At 40.4% G+C, this 26,254-nt stretch overlaps 1 protein-coding gene across 1 annotated transcript in view; it reads left to right on the forward strand.

The window, feature by feature from the left end:
• CNTNAP2 (contactin associated protein 2) overlaps window positions 1–26,254 on the forward strand; it is a 1,400,287-nt gene that overhangs the window by 593,279 nt on the left and 780,754 nt on the right. The window contains exon 4 of the mRNA XM_042471198.1: window positions 9,935–10,082. Coding sequence (XP_042327132.1) covers window positions 9,935–10,082 — 148 coding nt within the window. The remainder of the gene's footprint in view (window positions 1–9,934; window positions 10,083–26,254) is intronic.

Raw genomic sequence — 26,254 nt, forward strand, 5'->3', positions numbered from 1 at the left:
AGGGTTGTGAATTTAATCCACACCTTATGGCTCTAAAGCAAATTTAAGCATTGGACTATGACCAGGAATTGATTTCCTACTGGGTCATGGGAACCCACTGCCTTGTGAAGAACCCAATGGGTTTTCTGAGCTGACAGGGTGAGTCACACACTGTCAGCCCAGAAAACCCCTTGGGTTCTTCACAAGGCAGAAACAAAGGCATACAACAACACATCAAATATGGCTCTACTGAATCTTGTCCAGTTCCCAAATTCTGTACAGACTGAAGCTTCAATGCTATTTTCAAAGACAGTCTTGCACATAAAATATTAGAGTAGTAGAAGCAAGTTGTACAGAGCGTGAATCATTATGGCAGGGCTATTCTTGTCCAGAAAAGGCTATGTCTGGTGAAGCAAATGTGCTGCAAGCCACCAAGGCTGTAGTGTTCTAGTGACAATGATGGATGAAGCAGGACCTCCAAGCTGTACACCTGTTCCTCCAGGAAGAATGCATTTCTATCCCGAACAGAATGGACATCAGCTTCTCAGATCCAAGACCCTCTAGTCCACTATACCTGTACCTTGGTGCAGTACAATTTCAATTTACTGGCCCCTATTCATCTTATTACCATGTTTCTCATCTACAAACAGGATGGAGAACTTTGGAAGATTTGGGAGATTTGAGAGACGAAGGTGCTTTAGCCCTGGATTTCTGCATGTCAAGAGGCTGGACTAGATGGCCTTTAATGTTATGCCCAACTCTATAATTCCATTATTTATAAAGAGCTCTATTTTTAGAGGTAGTTAGAATAGGTGTTGTGAGAAAAATGTGCTTGAAGTAAGGATGGAAGAGAATATCATTGGATAGCTGCTCATTTTCAAGGATTCAAGGATCAAGATACATTTCTGGAAATAAAACCTGCACAATAGCATGCATGCCATTTGAAAACTGAAAAAGCTGAATGCAAGGGGGAAATTTGCAAAGTCAGTGGATGGGCAGACGTGGGTCACAAGAGATCTCAGGAGAATTTAAAGATCTGCCTCCTTGTAAAAAAATAATAATAAAAACCCTTTTTGTCCTCTATGACTAGGACTGGAAGGCAGTTTACTTTCTAATTTATTTCCTGCACAGGAAGAGAAAAAAACCAGTGGCTGAGAAAGCCATTTTCATTGGGTGAGTTCTTTTCAAACTTGGAGGGTTTTTTGTTTTTGTTTTTGTTTTTGCTCCTGAGTGGTGGGGCTTTTCTAAAGCATGGGGGTGTAGTTAGCAGTCTAGCTGTTTTTAACTGATTTCAGAGGCTTTAAACCCCATTTCCTGCAGTCAAGTAAGACTCACAACACAGAGCAGAGGGTAATCTGGGAACTGTGTTTGGGGGTTCTTCGTTACTTTTTAATTGTTTTTCTTCAAAGGGCTAAGTGGGGGCTTTTGCTCAGACCAAGTGAGTCAGAGACTTGGCTGAGGAAGGAGCTAGCAATCAATAGCTGTCTATATAGCTATAGCTCCAGTCTCTTCAGCCCGATGACAGCGCTAAGTAAAAAGACCAGGCCATTAGGGTCTTTTCAAGGATGATTAACAGGGGACTTTGGGAGGGGGAAGCCCAGAGTCTAGTTTAACTGTCTACTTTAGTCATCTCAGTATGGACAGTGAGGGAGCTGCTGCAATCACTTGCAACAGTTGTGGGATGTTTATCTTCTTGCCCATGGATGCAGGTAACTTCACCTGCACCAAGTGCAGGTTGGTAACCCTGTTGGAAGAGAAGGTCCAGCAGTTGGAGGCCCTGGTAAAGACACTTCAGCATATGAGGGTGCAAGAGCTTCTCCTGGAAAGAATGGAATGGATGGTCCTGGATGAAGACCATACACAGGAAGTTTCTATGGAGGAGGTCACTTCAGATACACAGGAGGTAGACAGTTGGGAGAATTGCACACACAGAAGTAGGGAAAACAGGGATCTTTCTGGGAGCTTGCAGCTACAGAATTGATTTGAAGCCCTTTCCTTTATCAGGGAGGACAAGGAAGAAAAGCAGGGACAGTCCTCAAGGACAATGCAGGGGACCCTGAGAGTACTACCACAGGGAACAGATGCTTCTAAGCCTCAGAGGAGGTGTGTGGTTGTGGTGGAAGACTCCTTGCTGAGGGGTAAAGAATCAGTGGTTTGTGGGCCTGACAAGATGTCTCGGGAGGTGTGTTGTCTCTCAGGGGAAAGATCCATGATGTGACAGAGAGGCTGATAAGACTTGTCACGCCTACTGACCATTGTCCCTTTCTTTTGATTCATGTGGGAAACAATGTTACTGCAAAGTACAGCCTTCAGAATATCATAAGGGATTATCAGGCTCTGGGTAGGAAGCTGAAAGAGATGGGTGCACAAGTTGTCATGTCATCTCTTCTCCCAGTTGAAGGACATGGTCCAGGAAGGGAGAAGAAAGTAGCAGAGGTGAACAGCTGGCTCTGCAGATGGTGCTGTCAAGAACTATTTGAATTTTTGGATCATGGGCTGTGGTTCCATAAGGGTGGGAGGGACCTCAAGCAAGAAATGGGTTGCACCTCACCCCAGTTGACAGAAACATTTTTGCCAAAAGTCTCAAAAATTTGAACAGGAGGGCTTTAAACTGAGTTATGAAGGGGAGGGAGACAGTACTATTATTGAGAGAACAAGGCAAATAATGCAGGGGCCCAACAATGGGAGGGGAAAAGCTTTACACAAGCAGCTTGGAGGAGGAACCATGGTCTTAGATGTCTCTACACTAATGCACAGAGCATGCGAAATAAGCAAGATGAACTTGAACTCCTAGCACAACGCAGCAAATACGATATAATAGGCATCACTGAAACCTGGTGGGATGAGTCTCATGATTGGAATGTAGTAATAAAGTTGTATAGCCTTTAGGAGGAACTTCCTGACAGTAAGAGCTGTTTGATACATTTCCTTGGAGTATGGTGGAGTCTCCTTCTTTGGAAGTCTTTAAGTAGAGGCTGGATGGCCATCTGTCAGGAGTGCTTTGATTGAGAGTTCTTGCATGGCAGAGGGGTTAGTCTGGATGGCCCTTGTCATCTCTTCGAACTCTATGATTCTATCATTCTTAATTGTGGTTTAATCTGGTTGCTACAACAGGTCTAGAGTCCAAACACCCTCAATGCCGAAGTGTGCAGAGAAGGCGGCAATTTCCCTGTTTTTGTAGGCTGCCATTTCAGCTTCTAGGCTATAGAAAGAAGATTCCCCCCCCCCCTTTGAATATGTGTATCTTTTAAAATAAAGCAGTCTGCTTATTTCACATTTGCACAGCATCTAGATCTTTTAAAAATAATAATATTGATTTTGGATATACTTTATATATCTTTTATGAAGTCTTTGATAAGTTTAGCAAATAGGAGGTTTGGTGCATTGCACAGAGTTCAATTTTTGAAACCTAATTTTCTAAGGTTATAAATGCACTACCATCAGTAAAGGAGATTTAATGATGCCAGTGCATAATTTACAGGCCACATAAATTGATTCTTTTTCAGTCTTGTAATGATGGATTTGGGCCTGATGTTTGTATTATGCACCAAATGTGCATTACTGTAAACCATTTATCTAAATGAAGGCTGGAGTTCAAAGGATATTGTTGTGCTGAAGACTAAATGAAATGTGTTTTAATCATCTAGGGAAATGATGGTACTACTTGTCTCTCTGTTCTACTTCCCCTCAAGCATTTATATACATATTTTCAGAAATGTAACTTTGGCTACTTAAAAACCTATGATCCTCACTCTCTTTTTTCAGAGGTAAGTTCTATTGATTTCAAAGGGCTACTTTACAGCTTAGTGTATATGGTTAGGATGGCAGAGATGCAACCTGATCCTTTGCATAATTATTCAGAAGTAGGTTCAGTAGAACTTCTCCCCACATAAGGAGAACTAGCACTATAGTCTTAGAACAGTGGTTCCTAAACCCAGGTTGCCAGAAGTTGTTGGACTTCAGTTCACAGAAGCTCCAGGCAGCAAAGCTAAATGTTTAGAGATACTGGGGTCTCCCTGCACAGGGTGTCACCTGGCGTAGTGGGCAGGTCCTCCCTACGTCTGCTCCTACCCTCCCATGCCATTCTTGTGCTCTCCTGAGTGTGCTACCCCACACTGTGGCAGATAGGGAGGGAGCATGCATCTCCTTTTCTGGTATAGTGCTGTGGGGGAACATGTGGGGGTGGGGGAGCATGTGTGGGAGGAGCATGTGGGGAGGACCCAACCAGGTGTCACCCCACTTCTGGGGTGTTATCTTCCCGGTGCGGACCACACACCCCTAATGACACCAATGCTGGAGTTTGTAGTCCAACAGACTGTGGAACAACTACCTTGAACTTTCAAATTAGGTACATCTAACTGGAAATAAGCTGCAATGAACTCAGTGACATTTGTGTAACCATTGAGCTGTACCTGTGATTTGTCAGAGAGATATTAAGGGGATACAGTATGAATGCCAGTCTGAAGAATAAACTACATACAGTTCTAAGAAATGATGAATCACATGTTATAGATTTTCTTGTTTTTCTGTTAATTGCTGTAATGTACTCTGAAGGTGTTCTATAATCACTATTGGACTTAATGGTTGCTTGAGTCATTATAAAACAGATTCATCAATATGTTAGGCAGATGAATTAATAGCTGGGGGGTGTTATGTGAAGGAATTCAGTATTTGTGGATACCAGTTTGACAGATCTTATACACATCTCTTGGATGTATGTGTGGATCAGAACGTAATTATTCTACAGCCTTTGTAATGCATGAATGTTCTGAGTTCTTTCTTAAACTGTATATATTGAGAGAGAAAATGCATTTAAGTACAAATTTTCATCTGTGCACTTTTAAAAATCATAATTATGTTATTAGTTTTATTTAAATAAATATAGAAGTAGAACAAAGATGTGGGCAGATCTATTAATACTTCTAATCACTGCTGATTAGCAAGGAGGTATACACAATACACCCCAGAGCTATGGGAACAGAAGGAATTTTAAGGTACATATATCAATAATATACTTTTCACATGAAGTCTTACTGTTGGTGAAATGTTGCTGAACTGTTGTAGAAATGCAAAGGTGTGACCGTCTGTCGTGCTTCCCACTTTTCTTCTGTTGTCAAAGTATTTGCGGAGAAGCCATGTTTGAAAAGCGGAATATCCTGTTATTCAGAAAATGGCTTCTCTGTGAACGCTTTGACAGTGGAATAAAAGCGGGAAGCCTCAATGATGTTTGAGAAACACGACAGACTATCACACCTTTGCACTTCTGCAACAGTTCAGCAACCTTTCACCCACAGCAAGTGCCTCCGTGTGATAAGGGCCATAGCTCAGAGAGTCCATTGTTGGTGCCTTGTTAGACTAGAAAGTGAAAGGGGATTGAGGGTGATTTTTGCTGCTTGCCTTGGCTCTTATATCAAGCAAGACTAGAAATCCAGCCCTAAAACTCAAGTATGCAACATACCTGCATTAAGTCCTTTCTCAAAAACTGTACAAAATGAAACAGACATACAACTGTGCATTTGTTCTTCAGAAAGTTGTGAAGTTTTGAGTAAAAATGTGTGTTTCTTGAAAATGCAATTTTAAAACATTGCAATGAGTTTTCCATTATTTGCAAGAAAAATAATCATGAATGTTTTGTCACTATGGCTACATCTGCACCGTAGAAATAATCCAGGCTGACACCACTTTTAACTGCCATGAATATCTAGGATTTGTGGTTTTTTGAGATATTTAACATTTTCTGTCAAAGAGCTCTGGTGCCACAACAAACCGCAAACCCCAGAATTCCATAGGATGGAGTCATGTCAGTTATAGTGGTGTCAAAGTGGATTGTTTCTGCAGTATGGATGCAGCCCATAAGAAGAAATACCAATATCTTTTCCTCGACATCTGTCAGGAATGGTGGGGGGAAGGTTCCATCCCTAGAATCATAGAACCATAGAATCATAGAATTGTAGAGTTGGGAGAGACCACAAGGGCCATCCAGTCCAACCCTCTTTGATTGAGAGTCCATGCAGGAACTCTCAATCAAAGCATCCCCGACAGATGGCCATCAAGCCTCTGTTTAAAGACCTCCCAGGAAGGAGACTCCACTATACTCTGAGGGAGTGTGTTCCACTGTTGAACAGCCCTTACTGACAGGAAGTTCCTCCTAATGTTGAGGTGGAATCTCTTTTCCTGTAGTTTGCATGCATTGTTCCAGGTCCTGTTCTCTGGAGCAGCAGAAAACAAGCTTGCTAAAATAAACACAATGCACATTCCTTCACTGAGTGAGACAGAAGGGGACAGCCCTGCTAAGCGAAAATTTGATGAGAGGCATGCTATATGATGTAATGGATGCCTTCAAGCTTGCTTGTATGTCATAACGAACAGCAAGCCAGGACAAAGTGAACATTCCAGGCAATCACATATAAGTCTATCACAGTCTCAAAGCTTACTGAAGGGTAACACTTTATATGAAATAGGGAGCTGTGAGTTGCCATTTGGTAGAAAGAAGAAGTGTATGAGCATGTCTACAATAGCTCTTAAGGAGAGGGAAAAGTGAGCAAATAATGTGCAAATTGTATAGGCCTGTAGGCCAAAGAACATACTGTTTTTGATAAAGAGTTGGTGAAGTACTTTGTGTAAGTCAAAGTCAATAGCAAGTACATTTCTATACTGTTTATCAGTGAACTAGGACTCTCTAAATGGTTTACAATGTGTAACCCAATTGCCCCAACAAGCTGGGTACTCATTTTACCAATCAACAAAACGATGGAAGGTTGAGTGGACCTTGGGGCACTCCTCTAGACTTACAACACTGTGGCTGCAGTACTAGAATTTAACCTCTACATCACCAGGGCTCCTGTCTGCAACTGAATTGTTGAGGAATCATAACAGACAAAATGGAACTGCAACTGAATTGTTGATGGATCATAACAGATCTCAAAAATGATTTGAACTGGCATGTACATTGACCAGTGTAACTGGAAGACCACTTATTTATTTTAATAAACATGACAATTCTGTGTTGTAGATTTTTCAAGAAAGCTTACACAAGGAATGGTTTGTTGGGGGGGGGGGTTTGAGGGGGGTGTTGGGTGGTGTTAAAGTGGTCATGTGAGCAGACCACTAATGAGCAGTTATTTCTGGAGTTTAGTTCTCTGCAACAATATCTACATGGATCCCTAGCCTGGCCAGTGACTGGTATTTTCTTTTGATTAACGTGGCTGTGTTTAATTTATTATTTATTTAATTTATGTCCCATCTTTCTCACAGCACAGGAGTACCTTTAATAAGCAAAGAACAAAATGTAATCAAGGTGACAGTGGATTGTTCATTGTTACAAAAAAATATATTGGAATCCCAAAGACTAGATTTATAGAACTGTGTTTAATTAAAAATAATTCCACCTCAAGAGAATCTACCTTATTGGAGCTATTGCTGCCACCATTGTCCCACCCAGGCATTTATAAAAGCCAAAAGTGGTGCTTCAGCAAAAAAAGTAGAGGGGATTGGTGCTTCTTTTAGGTTCTCTCAGGATGGACTAAGCTCTCACCTTTACCACTGTACTCAGAGAAGGAGATTGTTCCGTTTTGATAAGAATTAATACTGTACCTTAACTCTTGGCTTTATCTCCTTTTTAACATGGATGTCTTTTTTTAGCCCTGTTCATGCCCAATTGTCTCCCTATTCTTATTATTATTAGTAACCTTTATGAAGCGCTGTAAATTTACACAGCACTGTACATACAATCTTTTTAATTAGATGGTTCCCTGCCCTCGGGCTTACAATCTAAAAAGACATGACACAGAAGGAGAAGGGAGTGGTGGAGGGAAAGGGGATGAGGTCCAGAAGTTCCTCTCTACCTCCGAGGCCTGGACCAAGGCAGATGGACTGAAGGGAGGGCTTGGCTTCATAATGGATGGTTAATCTTCTTCCAGGGAAAATACATACTCTCAAGTAAGATAATACATATACAGTACATAGCAATACAGGAAATGGTTCGATAAACAGGCACCAAAAGAACATCAAATAGTAAGCAACAATTATACAATGCCTGGGAAGGCTTCTCTGAACAGGATGGTTTTCAACTCCGTTTTGAAGCTGGTTAAAGAAGTGATGGCTCTTGCTTGTGGGGGAAGAAGGTTCCAGGAGTGAGGGGCAGCAAGTGAAAAGGGGCGAATCTGGGATGGGACAGAGGAAATCCTGGGCTGAGACAGCAGCCCTTGACTACCAGAACGGAGGGCCTGAGTGGAAAGGTGAGGAGAAAGAAGGTCTGATAAGTAAGGAGGGGCCAGACCATGGAGGGCTTTAAATGTCGACAGCAGGAGCTTATACTGAATACGGAAAGGGAGGGGGAGCCAGTGAAGGGATGCCAAAACAGGAGAGATATGGTCAGAGCACTGGGCAGTAGTGATAATGCGTGCAGCTGAATGACACATTGCACAGCCAACATTTAGCATAGTTAAATCATTTAGTTAAAATACAGTACTTACATTGACCTGCGAATAAGTTGACCCAGGCTATTTATTTTTTGACTAAAATTTCTAGACCTATACATGAGTATATACAGTAAGTGAAAAAATGGCACTAAAATCATTACCAGGATGATAAATGCTGACAGTGATTTTATTCCACTTTTACTCTGTCTTTGTCCCTGTTTTGATCTTGGAAGAGAAGGAAACAGCTACAGTACCTGGATTTTTGAAAACTCAGTCTCTCATGTATCCCACCAAAAACAATTTTCTTGATTTCCCTTCCTTCCTTATAATAATATCTTAGCTTCCTCCTTTCATTAGCATATTGATTTCCACATAGATCCCATCATATGTCCCAGAATTAAGAGCTTCAGAACTCAATTCCCTGGAACAAAAGCGGATTCTCTATGCAGTATTCAGTGTAGAACACAGGAGGGTCATATGGATGTGAAGATCACCTACTTTCCAAGCTGCCTATACTACTTGTGGGTTTCAAAGGTAAAGGTAAAGGTTTCTCTTGACCTAAATGTCTAGTCATAACCGACTGTAGGTGATGATTCTCATCTCCGTTGCTAAGCTGAAGAGCCAGTGTTGTCTGAAGATGACTCAGTGGTCATGTGGCCAGCATGACTGCATGGAACACTGTTACCTTTCCACTGAAGTGGTACCTTGGATTCACATGCTTTCAAACTGCTAGGTTAGCAGAAATTGGGACTAGTGGTGGGAGCTCACCCCATTATTCAGCACTTGAGCCTCGACCTGCCAACCTTCTGGCCTTATGACTGTCAGAATTGGGAACTTAACCACTAAGCCACTCAATGGCCCAGCAGTTAACATGCTGACTCTGACAATTGCAAGATTGGCAGGTTGGCAGCTTGAAGCCCAAGTGCTGTATGACTGAGTAAGTTCCTATCACTAGTCCCAGCTTCGGCCAACTTAGCAGTTTGGAAGCATGTAAAAGTGCAAGTAAATAAATAGGTACCACTTTGGTGGTTAGGTAACAGCATTCTGTGCAGTCATGCTGGGCACATGACCATAGAGGCCACATGACTATAGAGGTCATCTTCAACAATGCTGGCTCTTCAGAGATGAACATCACCTCCTACAGTCAGACACAACTTGACAACCTTGCCAGAGGGGAAACCTTTACTTTTTTCATACTCTCATCATGAAAGAATAATTTAATATTTATGAAAATTTCTATATCAATTCAGGAAATGTAAAATTGCCTCTTTAGAAGGGGACCTCATTGATCTGAATAATTACTTAATAACAATTCTGGAATTAAGTTAATGCTGAAAATCCACCTTAAGTCAATAATTTACATTTAAAAAATAAATTATGTTACTCCTTACAGTTTCAGGGAAAGCCCTCTGTCACATAGAAGCTTTTCTGGGTGGATTGGGCTTCCCATCTCAGCATTCAGTCATAATTATTTGATCTATAGTTTCAAAAAAAAAGCCTTAATACTAAAAGTGTTTTGTTGTGTTTTTCCCTAGGCCTTTCCAGGAAACATAAATTCAGACAGTGTGGTGCGTCATGATTTACAGCATCCAGTTATTGCTCGCTATGTTCGAATACTTCCTCTGGACTGGAGTGAAGAGGGTCACATTGGGCTGAGGATTGAGGTGTATGGCTGTCCTTATTGTAAGTTTTTTTAATTTCTCATCTGTTTCTTTGCTTCTCACTTCCTGAACATTCTCTAGCAACAGCAATAGCAGCTTCATTTATATGCAGCTTCATACTAACTAAATCTCTAAGTGGTTTACAACTGTAAGCAAACTACTCCCAACAAGTTGGGTACTCATTTTAGCCACCTCAGAAGGATACAAGACTGAGTCAACCCTGAGTCTCTGGCTGGTATGGAACTCAAAACCTTGTGGTTTGTGGTTTGTGAATTAGTGGCTGCAGTACCGGCACTTAACCACTGCACCACCAGGACATACTCTAGCGCATTAGTATGTTATCCCAGTCTGACCAAAACAAGTATAACCTGAATACAACAATTTCAGGTTGATAAAAATAAATAAATTGAACTGTAGTTAAACTCAGTGTATCATTCAATCATAGTTTGAGTCCTGTATTTAGATTTGGTTGGATGACCATCACTGTAATCAGAATTGGAAGGAGAGAATAGTCTCTATAGTTTGCCTTCAGAAAATGATTCTGGTCTGTTGACCAGAAACAAAGGCCTGTTACAGACAGCCAAAATAAAGCTGCTTTGGGACTCTTTGGAGGTATGCTATTTAAATGATGCATGCATCCCAAGAATCCAGAAGCTGCACCAAAACTGCACTCCAGTGCTTAGGAATAGAGTGTGGCTTTGGCGCGACCTCCGGACTCTTAGGACCCATGCATCATTTAAATAGCATACCTCCAAAGAGACCCGAAGCAGCATTATTTTGGCTGTCTGTAACAGGCCAAAGATAGTGTAGGATAGTTTGCATTTATTATCGTTGTTGCAGAGTTTTGAGGTAAGAATGCCAGGAAATGGCTCACTTATAGAAGTACAAAGTATAATGAGTGATTGTTAACATTTTGACAGATATTGTCTAGTTTTTGTCCTTACAGATTTTACTGGTATTTGATTCACTAAGTTATTTTACCATTTGTATAGTGTTTTTTGAGAAATAGTTTGTAGTGTTACATCAGGGAGGAGATCTGGTATTTGCAGTATAAGAATTTTGCAGCTGAAAATGTCTAATTAAAAAGATTGTATGTACAGCGCTGTGTAAATTTACAGTGCTTTATAAATAAAGGTTAATAATAATAATAAAATGCAATTTTTACCCTATTTTAGGTTATGTTATAATGTATGTTCCACATATGACCAATTTAGCTTCCCCGTCTATAGATTTGTATAATATGGAGATGAGTCAGAAGGGACAAAATGAGAATGAATGTGACTGTGTACTAGAGGCAACAGAGGGGAGGTGGCCCAGTTCATTCTGGTCCCCTCTCTCTGCCTTTAACCGGCAAATAAAAACGTTTTTAAGTAGGCAAGCTTTTTAAAAATCATGACAAGGTAGCTTATTGGGGAGGGGTGTTATGTTTTTAATTTTTGTATTTTTTATGTTAACTTATATTGTTTTAAATAGATTGTTTTAATTGTTTTTTTTAATTACTGTGATGTAATGTTTTTGAAGTGTTTTCATCTTGTAAATTGCCTTGCGTCCCTTCCTGGGAGAAAGGCAGCATAGAAATGAAATGAAATGAAATAAATATTCTATCCCAGAGACAGAAGATTTCAGAAGAAACCTCTGCCCCTCAAGCAAGGGCAATTTTTCAAAAATATTACTCTTTATTGAGCTCATTTATGTTGTCGCTGCTAAATATTTTCAATTAGTTATTAATAAAATAAATAATGCTCCTCTTTGGAAAAGAAGACAATATGTATGCATTAAAATTCTAATTTAAATTTGGAGGACAATTTTAGGAGATCTCATATTTTACTATTTGTACCTTTTCCTCAATACTGTTGTCTTCTTCTTGTTGCTGTTTATCATATTTATACCCCTTTATTCTATTCATATAACTTTTCCATAACGTTGGCTAACAGCATAACTAAAAATAAGCAGACCAATAAAATCATAAATTGCTCAGCATTAACTGGTGCTGCTTTTCAATTGAACTATTGTATTGCCTTAGCAAACCAAGGTAGGAACAAATTTTTAGCGCATGTAAGGGAAAGTCATTGAAAGTCCTAAGAGAAGCACATAGAAAGGATGATGAAGTGTTTAGGTTTGTCATATAAAGCTCTGTAGCAGGGTGGGCAACTGTAAGGTCATGGCCCAGTTTCTTTTCTGACTATTCCACCTCCATCCCATGGGTCACACAAACCTCAAAAGTGCCAACTGGATTAATTTGTTATGTAGGACCACATCTTGCAAAATAAATAAATAAATAAATAAATAAATAAATAAATATTTTTTAAAAATCTGCGCTTGGGCTGGAAATAATTATCAAATACTTATAATCCATTTACTGCCTACCATCTGGAGGGGGTGAAGAACAGAGTTATATTTTGAACAGGTTTTTTCCCCCTCTTTGAAATACACAGACTAAATACTAGAAATGCACTCCTCTATAGCACATTGCTTAGTCATTCAATATGGTGATGTAGTCTTTTCAGAGTTATTGCTTTAAAAATGAATAGTTTAAAGTAAAACATAAACATCTAATTGCTTGAAAAATCTGTGGCCTCTAAGATTTGCTGTTTAATTAGCTTCATCTCAGTGAGTTTATTAATGGGTACAATCCAAATTAAAGAAATTAGCATTCCTCCTTGAAAAGCATTTATAACACCAGATCATAAAAAGAATTATCATTGATATCACCATATAGCATTACCCCATTGTGATAATGGTGGTGAACACCTCTACAAATGTAGATTTGGTAAATAGTGAAGTCCTTAGACATTGCAGGCTACATACAATATGGGGCATGGGAGCCAGGTTAGTGGAATATAAAGAAGGGTACTGCTTAATTTTCAAAGAAGATTTTTTTTTAAAAGGAAAGAAAAAAGTACAGAAGAGGAAAGTAAGCTTTATTCAGTTCTATTTGACAATGATTTAGAGGGGCTGTGTGGCTGCTGGACTCCTTGGGACCATCACACTAATGTATCCTGCATTTCTGAATATAACCATGCACGTGACACTTAAAAATCATAGAAGTTGCACAGTTTCACCAAATGTTCCTAAACATTCAGATTCTGTTGTGCTTCCCACCCTTCCTCAGTACTACTGCCTGTAAAGGTTGCTTCTGTTTACAAAACCTGAAATTATATTGCTCCATAGTGTTCCGCTTTCAGGTGGTTTTTGACATGCAGCCTAATCCAGTTTGGGAAAGTAGGCCTGCATGCTTATCATTCTCAGTTGGGATTCCTCATAAGGGATCTTGGGGTCAGGCATTCATGGGCATGCACAGTTTGGTGACAGTGGAATCCTGCAGTGGCTAGCCTATGTGGAACAGCACATCTGTCACTCCAAATGACCTCCAGCAACCAGATTAGAAGGGTGGAGTTGCCATTGGTCAGAAGCTTGATACTTTGATATCTGAATTCTTGCTCCATATTTGCTAAGTATCTTCAGCAATAAATAATAAAGTTCTGGCCATTACTTGTCTCGTATACTTAGTGCTCTACCCGAGTCTCATCATTAGAGGCACAATACCAATGTTAATGAATGTAAAGCCAGTGAATGTAAATTGTCAAGCAGCAACTAATAGAGATTTTGGGTTTTTTTTAATCACATCAAACACAGCACTCTCTGGTACCTATGATTTCAGTTACTGTAAATTGTAAAGGGTAAATAATAGTCTTAGGAAGTCACCAAGGAAAAAGGAAAGAGGTTTCGCAGAGTGTGGCCTTTAAGGCAAGTGGATGGAAAATGAACTTGAGTTTGTGTCCTTTCATTCAGCTGTTGGAGGTAAATGTGGAACATTTACATTTCAGAGACCATAGCCTAATCTGTTCTGCATAGCCTTTTCAATCTCTTTGCTTGAGTGAATGCCCATGAAGGCTTTGGCTGACATTCTGCCTTCTCATTTCTTAAGCGGTGACCCATCAGCTTGTCCACAGTGATTTGGTCATCTGGGAAATCAGGTGTTGCTCTTTCTAAAAGGAAAAGTTCACCAGACTTCATTCTCTGGGATTTGTTTCCATGCCACTGGTTTTAAATCCAAGGGGATGCCTCTATCTTTGTTTCACTGTACATGCAGAATAAGATATGAATTACAACATTGGCTGTTGTTTTCACTCTTCATTCATACGATTCTGTTACTCTTTCATTTCCATTTCCCCTTCTACATTAAACAGCCACAGAAGCAGAAAGTCATAGAATGACAACTGAAGAATGTAATGTGGTTCTGCATGGTCAAAAAGCCCCCCTTCAAATCTTTGTCATCCATTACTTTACTTTTCTTTCCATGAAAATATGCTAAATGTGACTATCACCAATAATACAAACACAGTAATAATAAATATAATACAACAAATCTGGAATAAAAAAGTTTCGAAAATAAAGAATGTACAAGACCAATAAGGGTAACAATGGCCAGTTACTGTATATTTAAAACATTTACAAAACAGCTCATGGTCCCAAGGCCTGTCTGAATAAAAAAGAATCTCCCAGTGCAGGAATTGCCATTCCTTGGCAAGGCCCATTATAACCTCCTTGAAATGTACTATTATCACCTACCACCCCTCCTTCAAAAAGGGTATTGTTTAAAACTGAAAGAGGAATTGATGCCATGCCCTCCATCAAGATGGCAGCTGGGACCCAAACCATATCATTTAAAGTTTTACTCTAAGTCCTGACATGTATCCACATTTACTCCCATGAATGCGTGCATAGAATTTGAGTAAGATAGATAAGAAACTAATCCCTATAGATTAGAAATGCCACGGAGGAGTGCAGTGGTATGTCATACTGGACTTTCCTTATTTCTGTTTTTTTATGGCTGATAAAGACCTATTTTCATGCTTTTCAACTGAACCAATTATCCCAATTTATCACAGAATCACATTCCATTAAATGGGTTCATATGGAACTAGCGGATAATAATTTAACCCATCTTAATCTCCTCTTTTCTACTAAGGCTCATAGGAAGTTGAGAGACATACAATCCATTCCCAAACAATTCCATTCTCTTATGGAAACAATGTCCTTTTTTTTTTCGTGCACACCAGCTTTTATGAGATAGATAGATTTGCTTACATCAGACATTGGAAAAACTGTAGAATATAATAACAACAACAACTACTACTACTACTAGATTTATTTATATTTTCCCGTCTCTCCCAGGTGGATCGAGGCGGGATCACAACCCAGTATAAAATACAATTACAATACAACAAATCAATAAAAAACATACAATTCACAATTAAAAACTATAAATTACAAAGCAACAATGGGACAGAGTGTACTCATCCTATTCAGAGAGATGGATCTATATCTTACAGGAAATCAGGTGGATATGCTCGCCAGAAGAGTTCCATTTTTATTGCTCTTTTAAAGGATTCTAGGGAAGTAATGAGATGGGTCTCTTCTGGGAGACTATTCCACAGTCTTGGAGCAGCTGTAATAAAAGGTCTTTGGCAAGTTGAGACAAATTTAGTTGTTGTTAATGCCAACAATTTCTTCCCTGTTGTTCTGAGAGTGCGAGGCGGATTGTATCCCTATACAAGATGCGGTCCCATAAGTAACTCGGGCCCAAGCCATATAGGGCTTGTATTGCACCCAGAAGCAAATTGGGAACCAGTGAAGATTTTTTAAAATTGGTGTTATATGGTCAAACTTTGACAAACCAGTGACCAGTCTGGCTGCCATATTTTGAACTAATTGAAGCTTCCGAACTTGGTACAAAGGTAGCCCCATGTAAAGCAGATTACATAAGTCTAGACGAGAGATTACCAGAGCAAGTACCACAGCTTCAAGGTCCTTTTGGTCCAGGTAGGGATGCAGTTGGCATATCAGCCGAAGCTGATACCAAGCACTTCTGGCCATCGATCTAATTGAGATGACAACTGTAGAGATGGATCCAGAAGTACTCCCAAACTGCAAACTTCGTCCTTCATGGGAGGTGTGACCCCAACAAGGACAGGTTGATAAATTTCCTTCCCAGGACCAGAGAAGCCTATTGCAAGTACCTCCATTTTCTCTGGATTCAGTCTGAGTTTGTTTCCCCTCATCCAGCCCATTACCAACTCAAGGCAAGCATTCAGAGGAGAGATACCATCCAACAGTCAGAGACATAGAGAAACATATTTGGGTGTCATCAGCGTATGGATAGCCCCGCGCCCCATGTCTCCGGATGATCTCTCCTAGTGGTTTCATGCAAATGTTAAATAGCATGGGGGACAGAATGGCACCTTGTGGGATGCCAGATGTCAACTCCCTCTTAGAGGAGTAGCAGTCCCCCAGCCTCACCATCTGGAATCTGCCCAAGAGGTAGGAATGGAGCCACTGGAGTGCAGTGCCCCCAATGCCTAACTCCCTCAAGCGTTCCAGAAGGATACCATGGTCTATGGTATCGAAAGCCGCTGAGATGTCCAAATACACCAACAGGGTCACAATACCCCTGTTGATGCCCAGACAGAGATTATCAACTAAGGCGATCATGACTGTCTCAACTCCGTATCCCACCCTGAAGCGAGTTTGAAATGGGTCCAGATAATCGGTTTCATCCAAGACAGCTAGGACTTGGAAGGCGACTGCCCTCTCAATCACTTTGCCCAAAAATGGTAATAGGGAGACCGGTCTATAATTGTTTCTCACCAGGGAGTCAAGGGAGGGTTTTTTCAGGAGCAGGTTAACCACTGCTAATTTTAGCTTTGATGGAAATAATAGACTTATTTGATGCGGGAAACCTGAGGTCTCCTGATAGTCTGTTCAGTGCCATGAGACAAGACAATCCCATTTGGCTCCAAATGTTGCAAGTCCTCTCCTTTGCATGCCATATCCTGCTTAAAAATTATAGTTCTAGAACTCCAACTTTTTATGAATCCATCTGTATAGAGAAGGGACAATCCAAGGAGGGAGCAGCCACTCTAAACAAAAACTTAATACAGTCCACTTATGGTAAAAATCAATCTGCCAGAATAACCTAGCCATTAGATTTAAATATGGATATATCAGTGAAAACCTGTGCAAACATCTAGTCCTCCTCCATATATAAATCAATATCGGAAGCTGCAAAGGAGTGTGCTTTAAAAGCAGCATACAAATGGTATTTAACCCCTGTGAAACTCTCAGAGATACTGAAAAAGTTTTGCTATGCTGTTGGAGAGGCTGCAAGGATCAACGTTCTTACACACACATGTGGCTCAAATGTTCTAGGATCAATGCTTTTTGGAATGCAATACTGATGCAGATATCTGACATTATAAAACAACCCATTAAATTTTGTCCAGCCTTATTATTGTTATCAATCTTCAGCAAAGCCAATTGTCATCTAAAACACCAGAGACTCATCATATTCCTAATTTCTGCAGCTAGAACTGAAATTGCGAGATGCTGGAAGATGGGGAATTTGTTACTTGAAAACTGAATATGGTAGCTCCGTTCTCTCTGCAAAGCAAGACCAGCAGCAGATTGTAGCACAGACCATATCAAAAATTACAGTAAAGCTAAAGAAGAACAGTAAATCAACCATCGTGCCAAAATACAACATGAACCACATCCCTGCAGAATTTAAAAATCATGTAAAATATAGATTTGCATTATTATTCAATTATTTGCATTATTAATTCACTACGAGCCAGAAAAACACTAGACTGAAAGCCAAGACATAGTGAGAAAAGACACTGAAGCCAAAAAGAAAGAAAAGCCTCATAGGATGACAGATGGAGCTCTTCAAGTGGTTAAAAACTGATGAAAAGCAAAGGTAAAAGTGGCAGAAAGATCAGAATCTTGAACACAACTGTTCAGCAACTTGTGTTGGGTGCAGGGACAAAGAGAACTACTGTAATAAACAATATAAAGAAATAGAAGAAAACAACAAAAAGGATAGAACAAGAAACCTCTTCTACAAGATCTGAGAAATCAAAAGGAAATTTAAACTAAGAATGTGGATGCAATGTAAGTATCAGGGGAACACTATACATGATCAAGAAAAAATAATAAGATGATGGAAACAATACACTAAAGAACCATATGAAAGAGATGAAAGCATGACAGATTTGTTCAAGGAAGAATCATTTGAAGATGAACCCTCAGTTCTAGAAAATGAAGTGGAAGCTGAATTCAAAGCACTTGGGAAAAATAAATCACCAAGTTAGAAAAAGATAGTATACAAATGCAGCTATTTCAAGCTACAGACAATATCCACTCAAATTCTTACCAAAATAGGCCAAGAAATATGAAAGTCACAATAGTCCATAGATTATATATGCTCAATATATTTAAGAATCCCCCAAAAGGGAACATCAGGAATTGGAGTAACTACTGGACCATTGTATTAATATTTTACAACAAAGATTTTTATCATATCTTATGGAGAAGGAAAGCCAGATATCCAAGCTTAGTTGAGAAAATGAATATACACTGGGAATCATAGTGCAAACATACCCCCAGAGCAGTGGGCAGGAAGGAATGGCCTAAGGCTGCTCTGCCTGCAGCCATGCAGGACCATGGTGACTGCATGGCTGCTTCCAAAATGGGTTACCGCCATAGGACCCAAGCTATGCCACCAGGAGCCAGGTTAGCCCAACTCCTTTTAACTCTGGTCCAAAGGACTGAAGTGCAGCATAGAGCAGCTTCAGGCTGCTTTGGGGGTGGGGGGCGGGGGCGGGGAGGGTGCATCATGTAAATGGCCTGACCCCAAAGTAGTTGAAAACTACTTATTTTGGTTCGTTTGTTCTCGGCCATACATTAGATAATGAAACACACCAAAGAATTCCAGAAGACAATCAGAATGTGCTATATAAATTATAACAAACATTTGACTGCATAGAATCTGCACAAACATATGGATCAGTCTTAAAGAAATGGATATTGTGCAAAACATTTGATTGCCCTGATGCATAACCCATACTCAGTACAAGAGGGCACCATCAGGATAGAATATCGAGAAATAATTGGTTTCCAATTGTGTGCTGAAAATACAATATGTAAAGTTGGATTTGTCTTGGAGGAAGGAGGAATTAAAATTGGAGGGGGGGAGGGGAATCAACAATTTAAGATACGCAGATGACAACAACCTATTAGCTATTCCATTGCTAACATTAGGAGAGCAACTGCCTCCTTCTTGCTATTTTCATCTCTATTACTTCTTTAACATACATTCTCTGCTATGAAGAAAATATTCAGAGTACCTGTGCAATTGCCCTTATTTTGAAGTATCCAAGAAATGCATATACTTCAACATGTTTTCAAATGGATTACATTTTTGCTTTATTCTCAGTGGAATGCAAAGATGGCTTGTTTTCTCTTTGAACAGGAAAATGTTGGCATACTTATCAATAAGTATTAATTTTTCATATGCATAGAATTTGTGTGGAAATTAAAGGAAATTGTTTTGAAAATAATAGTCTGATTGTTCTAAGTTCAAATAAGGATATAATTAGAAGCTATTGTTCTCTTGTAGGCAGAATGCTTATTGTGTTCAAAATATAAAGAGAAGCACTGGAAACATGAGAAAGCTTTCACTATTTGTAAACCTAAAAGGCATGATATTATGTACTGCTGGATAATTTCTAGATATTAATGGTTGTAAGAGAAATGAGAATGTGAGAAAGAACATTTTTATAATTCGTTTTCACCTGTCTACACAAACCCACTCAAGTTTTAAAAAACTAGCGGATTCATTGAAAGACTGTTTCATCCAGAGCCAACTACAAAAGTGAAGCTGGTGAATCGTTTGGATGAGATGGAGTTACAGAGAAAGGAGAGATTTTGATGAACACTGAGGAACATTTGGGGCCTAGCTGGGCATGTATAAAAAGGAAAATGGGAAGAGACTGCTGGTACTGAACATTTTTTAAAAACTGTAGTGCAATGGTTTTTATCCTTTGGGAAAAGTTGACAGAAGCTAGGGACTCCCTGGCTCTGTTTGAATATCACTGTCAAGAGAGCAATACTGTGTGTAGATATTCTTGTTTTAATGCATGGAGCCTCTGAATAAAAAACAAATAAAAAATAAAAAAATAGGATGCTTTATTTTAAAAGAGAATATAAAAATGGTGGGCAAAGTGCAAAACTGGAGGGATGGTAACAACCAGCATGATATAAAATCTAGAAAAAAGGTCAGATGTGTGCAGGAGTAGGTATTGTTCAGCACATGGAAGAAGAGAGCATAGAGTCAAGCAAAGGAAAAACCTTAAAACTGGTAAACTCCTTCACAGAATCACTGTGAATGTCAGAATGCAGGGCCAGAACCCAGGACAATCAACCAGTCAGCTTGATTAAGAATCAACAGCACTTTATTGATAGCTCCAGAATCAGCAATTCCACATCATTTAGCTTCTTAGCTGAGACTAACCACACCCAGCGAAAGCAATACTTAAACCCAAGCTTGTCTACTCCACCCCCCTGCCAAAAGCCCGCGAACAGACACTCTCCACCTCCCTCTCACAGTCCTCCAGTCCCCATCTCTCCCCCCTCAGCTGATTATCCCATCAAGCTCTCACTGCATACCAAGCCTCTGAGAACAAGAGTCTCAAGGCCAATTGATAACCACCACCTGGCACTGCCTAATTCTACCAAGCTGTACTATCTCTTTGCTTATTCTGTGCTGAAATTCCCCCATTCTGTCCTCTGCTCCATTATCCTCAGGTTGAGCACCCTTTTCCTTTTCTGAGAAGACTGAGGCAAAGAAGATGTTGAGTAATTCTGTCTTTTGTCTGTCCCCTGTTACCATTTTGCCATCTTCTCCACGCAGTGACCCTACCTTTTCCTTCTTCTTCCTTTTGCTGCAGACATATCCAAAAAAGCCCTTTTTATTGTTTTTAATCTCTCTGGCAAGCTTGACTTCATTCTGTGCTTTAGCTTTTGTGACTTTACCCCTACACATGCCTGCTATTTCTTTGAATTCCTTTTTCATGATTTCCCCCTTTTCCCATTTCTTATACATGTTCCATTTAAAAGTTAACTCAGTTCAAAGTTCCTTGTTCATCCGTCCTGGTTTCTTGAGACACCCCTCATTTTTCTTTCTCAGTGGAACTGTTTGAAATGGTGTCTTCAGTATCTCCCTTCTGAGAAACTCCCATCCGTCCTGAACTCCCTTCTCTTTTAGTATTTCTGACCATGGGATCACCCTCTATACTTCTCTAAGGCCTGTTACAGACTGCCAAAATAAAGCTACTTTGGGTCTCTTTGCAGGTATGCTGTTTAAATGATGCATGTATCCTAAGAATCCAGAAGCTGCACCAAAGCTGCCCTCCAGTGCTTAGGAATGGAGTGTGACTTTGGCGTGACCTCCGGACTCTTAGGACCCATGCATCATTTAAACAGCATACCTCCAAAGAGACCCAAAGCAGCTTTATTTTGGCAGTCTGTAACAGGCCTAAGTTTACTGAAATCCACTCTCCTAAAGTCTTGAATGCGTGTCTGACTATGCCTGGCTTCTCCTTTCCACTGTATAACAAACTCTGGGAGAACATGGTCACTTCCACCTAATGATCCCACCACTTGCACCCCATTAACCAAGTCATCCTTGTTGGTTAGGATCAGATCTAAAATAGCTGACCCCCTTGTTGCCTCTTCCACCTAAATAAAATTGTATTCAAGGCAAGGGAAAAATTTGCTAGACCTTGAGGATTTTGCTGCGTGTGAGTTCCAGCAAATATCCGGATAGTTGAAGTCACCCATCACTACTACATCTCTCCTTTCTGAGTGTATAGTCATCTGTTCTAGAAAGGCATCATCCAATTCCTCTGTCTGACTGGGGGGTCTGTAGTAGACTCCCACCATAACATCCTTGTTGTTTTCCTCCCCTTTAATTTTTATCCAGATGCTCTCCACCTGGCTGCCAGTATTGATGTCCTGGAGCTCTTCACTGCTGTAAATATATCTGACATATAGTGCTATTTCTCCTCCTTTCCTGTTTGGCCTATTTCTCTTAAAAAGGTTATACCCCTCTATTTCTTCATTCACTTATGAGACTCATCCCACCAGGTTTCAGTGATGCCTATTATATCATATTTGCTTTGTTGTACTAGGAGTTCAAGTTCAACTTGCTTATTAGTGTAGAGAAATAGAGTTTATTGGTTTTTTCTATGAATCTATTCATCTTTTCACCTATTTATATCCAGCCCTATATCTAAAGATCTTAGGGAAATCAGGAGATCTCAGGGAGTTGTGATGGTTAGCTTGCTGAAAATATTGAGTATCTGCTGTCAAAAAGTGACATTCAGTCTGTGCATAATTAGAAAAAAGGTATTTGTACTAGAATTTTTTCTTTTGATGGAAGTTGAAAATAAAACTGTGAAAGATAATGCAAGAAAAATCCCCACCAAGATGTGAAGCACAAATGAATAAATGTGGAGAGAGGAGAGAACCATGCATGTAGCCTTGAGTTTCTTGGAGACGGTAAAGGAAATATAACATTAAACACTCCATATTGATTATGGCATGAAAAGATCTTACCTATTCATTATATATGTACATACAGAGGAAGATGTTGGCTTATCATCTTCATGCTGTAGAAAGATTGACAGATGAAAAAAAAAAGTCTTGCACCTGAAAGAAATGAAGTTCTCCCAAAGATAGATACCTTATTCAGAGTTGTTGATGAGACCATTTTAAGTTCATTGCTTTCTTAGCATAGATAATTGTTCGGGGGAGACAACTGTGTGTAAATAAACTGATTCAATACTACCTGTTTATTGACTACTGAGTTAAAAGAGCCAAAGGGAACCTTGGGAGTTGCACGTCTCCCAGTGGTTTATTACTGCAACATTTCTCCTGCTGACCTCATCATTCTTTATTCTGTGCTGTGAGTTCACTTCTATTAAAGTCTCTCCCATGGCCTCTCATTTTCTTTCCCCAAGTGAGCAGTTCTTCGATTCCATTTCTTCATCTTTCAGCTTTCTAATTACTATAGTGTCAAGTGGCATCCGGCATTTGAGATTGTCAGCTGAGTTGAAGGGACTCCTGGCCCCTTTGCACAATAGGGAAATTAATGCAAAGTCATTGGGGAGTGGAGTCAAGGCCTTTCTTTGGCACCACAGGCTTCATGCCTTGTGGTGACAGAAAGCTTTTGATGTGAAGCACCTGACCTATCCAGCTTTGGCTCAGAAATATTCCACCCAATTTAGTGCCTTTAAAAAGCAAGAAATAGGGGACTTTGTTCAATGATTTTAAGCCATAACATATACGTTGCTATTGTGGTGAATCAGACCTTACCAAGAGCTAGGATACTCTCCATAGGAAGGAAACTAGGAGGAGAAAGGGGAGGTTGGTGGGAAGGAGAATTAGTGTTATTGAGAAGCAGCAAAGTAGCAACTGCATGTCTAATCCATTTTGTGCACTGATGCATTCTGGAAAAGAGTCTCAAATAGATTCATTTTTGAATTTCCCATCTGCAGGAAGATGTTGGATACAAATCTAGAAAATATATATTTTGAAAATAATGTTTTCATACCTTTTCCTGCAAATGCAAATTTAGTTTTCAAAAACTGGATTCCTGACAATAAAATATGATTTCAAGGCATTATGCTAACAATGGCGGGATACAAACCGCTGCTTTGCGGCGCTTCCCTGCCGCTGCCGTTTGCTCCGCGCGGGAGCTGCAGCAGCCAAACCGCGCAGCGCCCGCACAGAGCAAAAAAGAAGCTCCATTTCGGAGCTTCTTCTTGCGGCGCCTCTATGACGTCGCGAGGCGTCGCTGGCGCATTCGCGACATCATAGGCGCCGTGACACGTCTGGACGCTATGCGTCCAGTATGTAAAGATGGCGGTGCCCATGTAGAAGGGGCGCCGCCATCTTGTACGTATAGGATACGTACTAGGGTTAGGGGGGTGCGGAAGCACCGCCCCTTCCTAACCCTAGTACGTATCCTATACGTACTATATGGCGGTTTGTATCCCGCCAAAGATCTGTACAAAACTGTCATAAAATCAATCACAAATGCTAACATAGATGCTTAGTGCTGGTGCAAGCCAAGAGAAGTTACAGTCACTACAAATATGCACACACCCAGCTTTGGAAGGAAATTGGTTGCAATTGTAATATAGTTACAGCTTTATAGACTTGCCTAACATCAAGTGCAGATCCAATGCTCAAAAACCTGGAACCAAATTACCAAGACCATTTGACATGATGTAGCCTCCTTACCCAAAACAGGATGCAGCCATGGGGATGGCAGCTGGGAAGCTGCTTAGACACACAGCCATTGTTTGGTTCTTGGCCTTCTGAGAGTAAGGAAGTTGCTACCCATGCTCTTAGCATCACCCAGTATGTGTCCACTCCCCGACATGCCTTAAGAGGACCTATGGGTCACTATAAGTCAGAAACAACTTGAAGGCACACAACAACAACAACCAAAATATGGCCTGAGTGCAAATTCTCTGTGCAATGTTAGTGGCTATTTTGGCAGCCCCTATCCTGAAAGAGTGCCCCAAACCCATTGGCTGAAAGACCCAAATATGCTAAGCACAACCTTAGCACCAACACAAACTGGAAATGTATCAACAGGGAACAATCACTATGAGTGAAGAGAGAACAGGAGTGATATTTTCCAGAATGGAAAACAATCTGAGGAAAGTGAGGTCCCGCATTGTCCCTTTCTGAGCCCCTGAGACTGGCCAGTATTGCACACAGAAGCGACCCTGAAAATAAGTGCTGAACTAAGGTTCCAAGTGGTGTTGGACTGGATCTTCAGTTCCTACCCACACTCCAAATGATATAACTAGTGAGACACCCCGTTATAGATATCAAAGAATTCTTCCAAACCTATAAATCAATGTTAATGTCCTTGGCAATCCAAATGTAATGATGGGGAGGACACCACCCCAGATAAGACCCTGGTCAAATGGGCACAGAAGGCTTTCCCTGAGAGAGCTACTCTACAAACAAAATAAATGTGCCCTAATACTTGCAGTTCTCTGAGAGTGCATTTCTTAAACACCAAGGTAATCCTGATCTGAGTGTCTCCAGCTTGTCCTTAGGTAAGTAAGACAGGCCCCGGATTCAGCCTAACTGTATGCATACATATGTCAGGAAGGGGGTGGGCCTTTGGCTTCATCCTGTGCTAATAGGACTCCTTACTCACCAGTCATGTCCTGAAATGCTTGCAGCATGGCATGATATCTACCACTGCTAGCCAGGCCAATGAAGTGGAAATCATTCAGATAATTCATGACCAGATGAGAACCCACCTGCTCTTTTGCCATCCAGTTCAAGAATCTACTAAAAGTCTCAAAGGCTGAGTACATGATAAAGCACCCCATAGATACACCTGTGTACCATGTGCCTTGAAACGTAAAACCAAAAAAAGCTAAAATCTAATGGGTACACTAGAAAAAGTTTAACAGATTAATTTAATGCCTTGGTCCCATGTGGCATAGTGCTTGGAGCAGAGATGAGGAAGTATTGCATCATTGGCCAATAAGCTCTTGGGATATAACAGATACTGAATAAACTGAAATTCCCAACTATTGTCTTATGAACCAACCCTGTGGAAAAACCCTTTTGCTCAGTGGGTGTGGAGTACTAAATGGGCCAGCCACCCAGCCCACTTGACACTCTTGACTATTTCTGAGACCTCAATTTCACGGAAATTCAGGTATGTCTTCTACTGACTTAAGTTTTCCTGAATCCATAGCAACCTTAGGGCCCTTTTGAAAATAACCCCTGCAAGTACTAAATAGCAGCTCTATCAGGGTAGTGAATAAGACAGAACCCCAACAGAAACAGGTGTAACAGTCAAGACCAGCCCCATACCCACATGACCTCTTGTGATAACCTTATTTTTCTGTAGATTTTGTGGCAGTATGATGGAGCCAACCCCACATCACATGCCAGTTGGGAGTCAGCTGCCTTGAAAGAGCTGCAAATTGCCCAAATAGGTGGGCAAGACAGCCTAAGTGAATACATGATTAAGCACCCCATAGACACCTCTTAACAATTGTTGCAGTTGTGCTTAAACTCACACTGTTACCTCTGACAGAGTCCTGATTGCATGCCCAGCATATCTAGCATGACAGTTATTCTTGGCTTCCCATTCAATTTGCTTATGTATCTCAGGTTTTCCACACATATGTGGTCCTACAATTATGAGTCACTACTTACTGTTAATGAAACCTCACCTGGTCCTTTCACGGTGCAATGTCTATTTTCTAAAAATGCCATCATATTCTAATACTGCTGCCTTCCCTGTGA

The sequence above is a fragment of the Sceloporus undulatus genome, chromosome 6 (genome assembly GCF_019175285.1).
Source record: "Sceloporus undulatus isolate JIND9_A2432 ecotype Alabama chromosome 6, SceUnd_v1.1, whole genome shotgun sequence".
NCBI lineage: Eukaryota > Metazoa > Chordata > Lepidosauria > Squamata > Phrynosomatidae > Sceloporus > Sceloporus undulatus.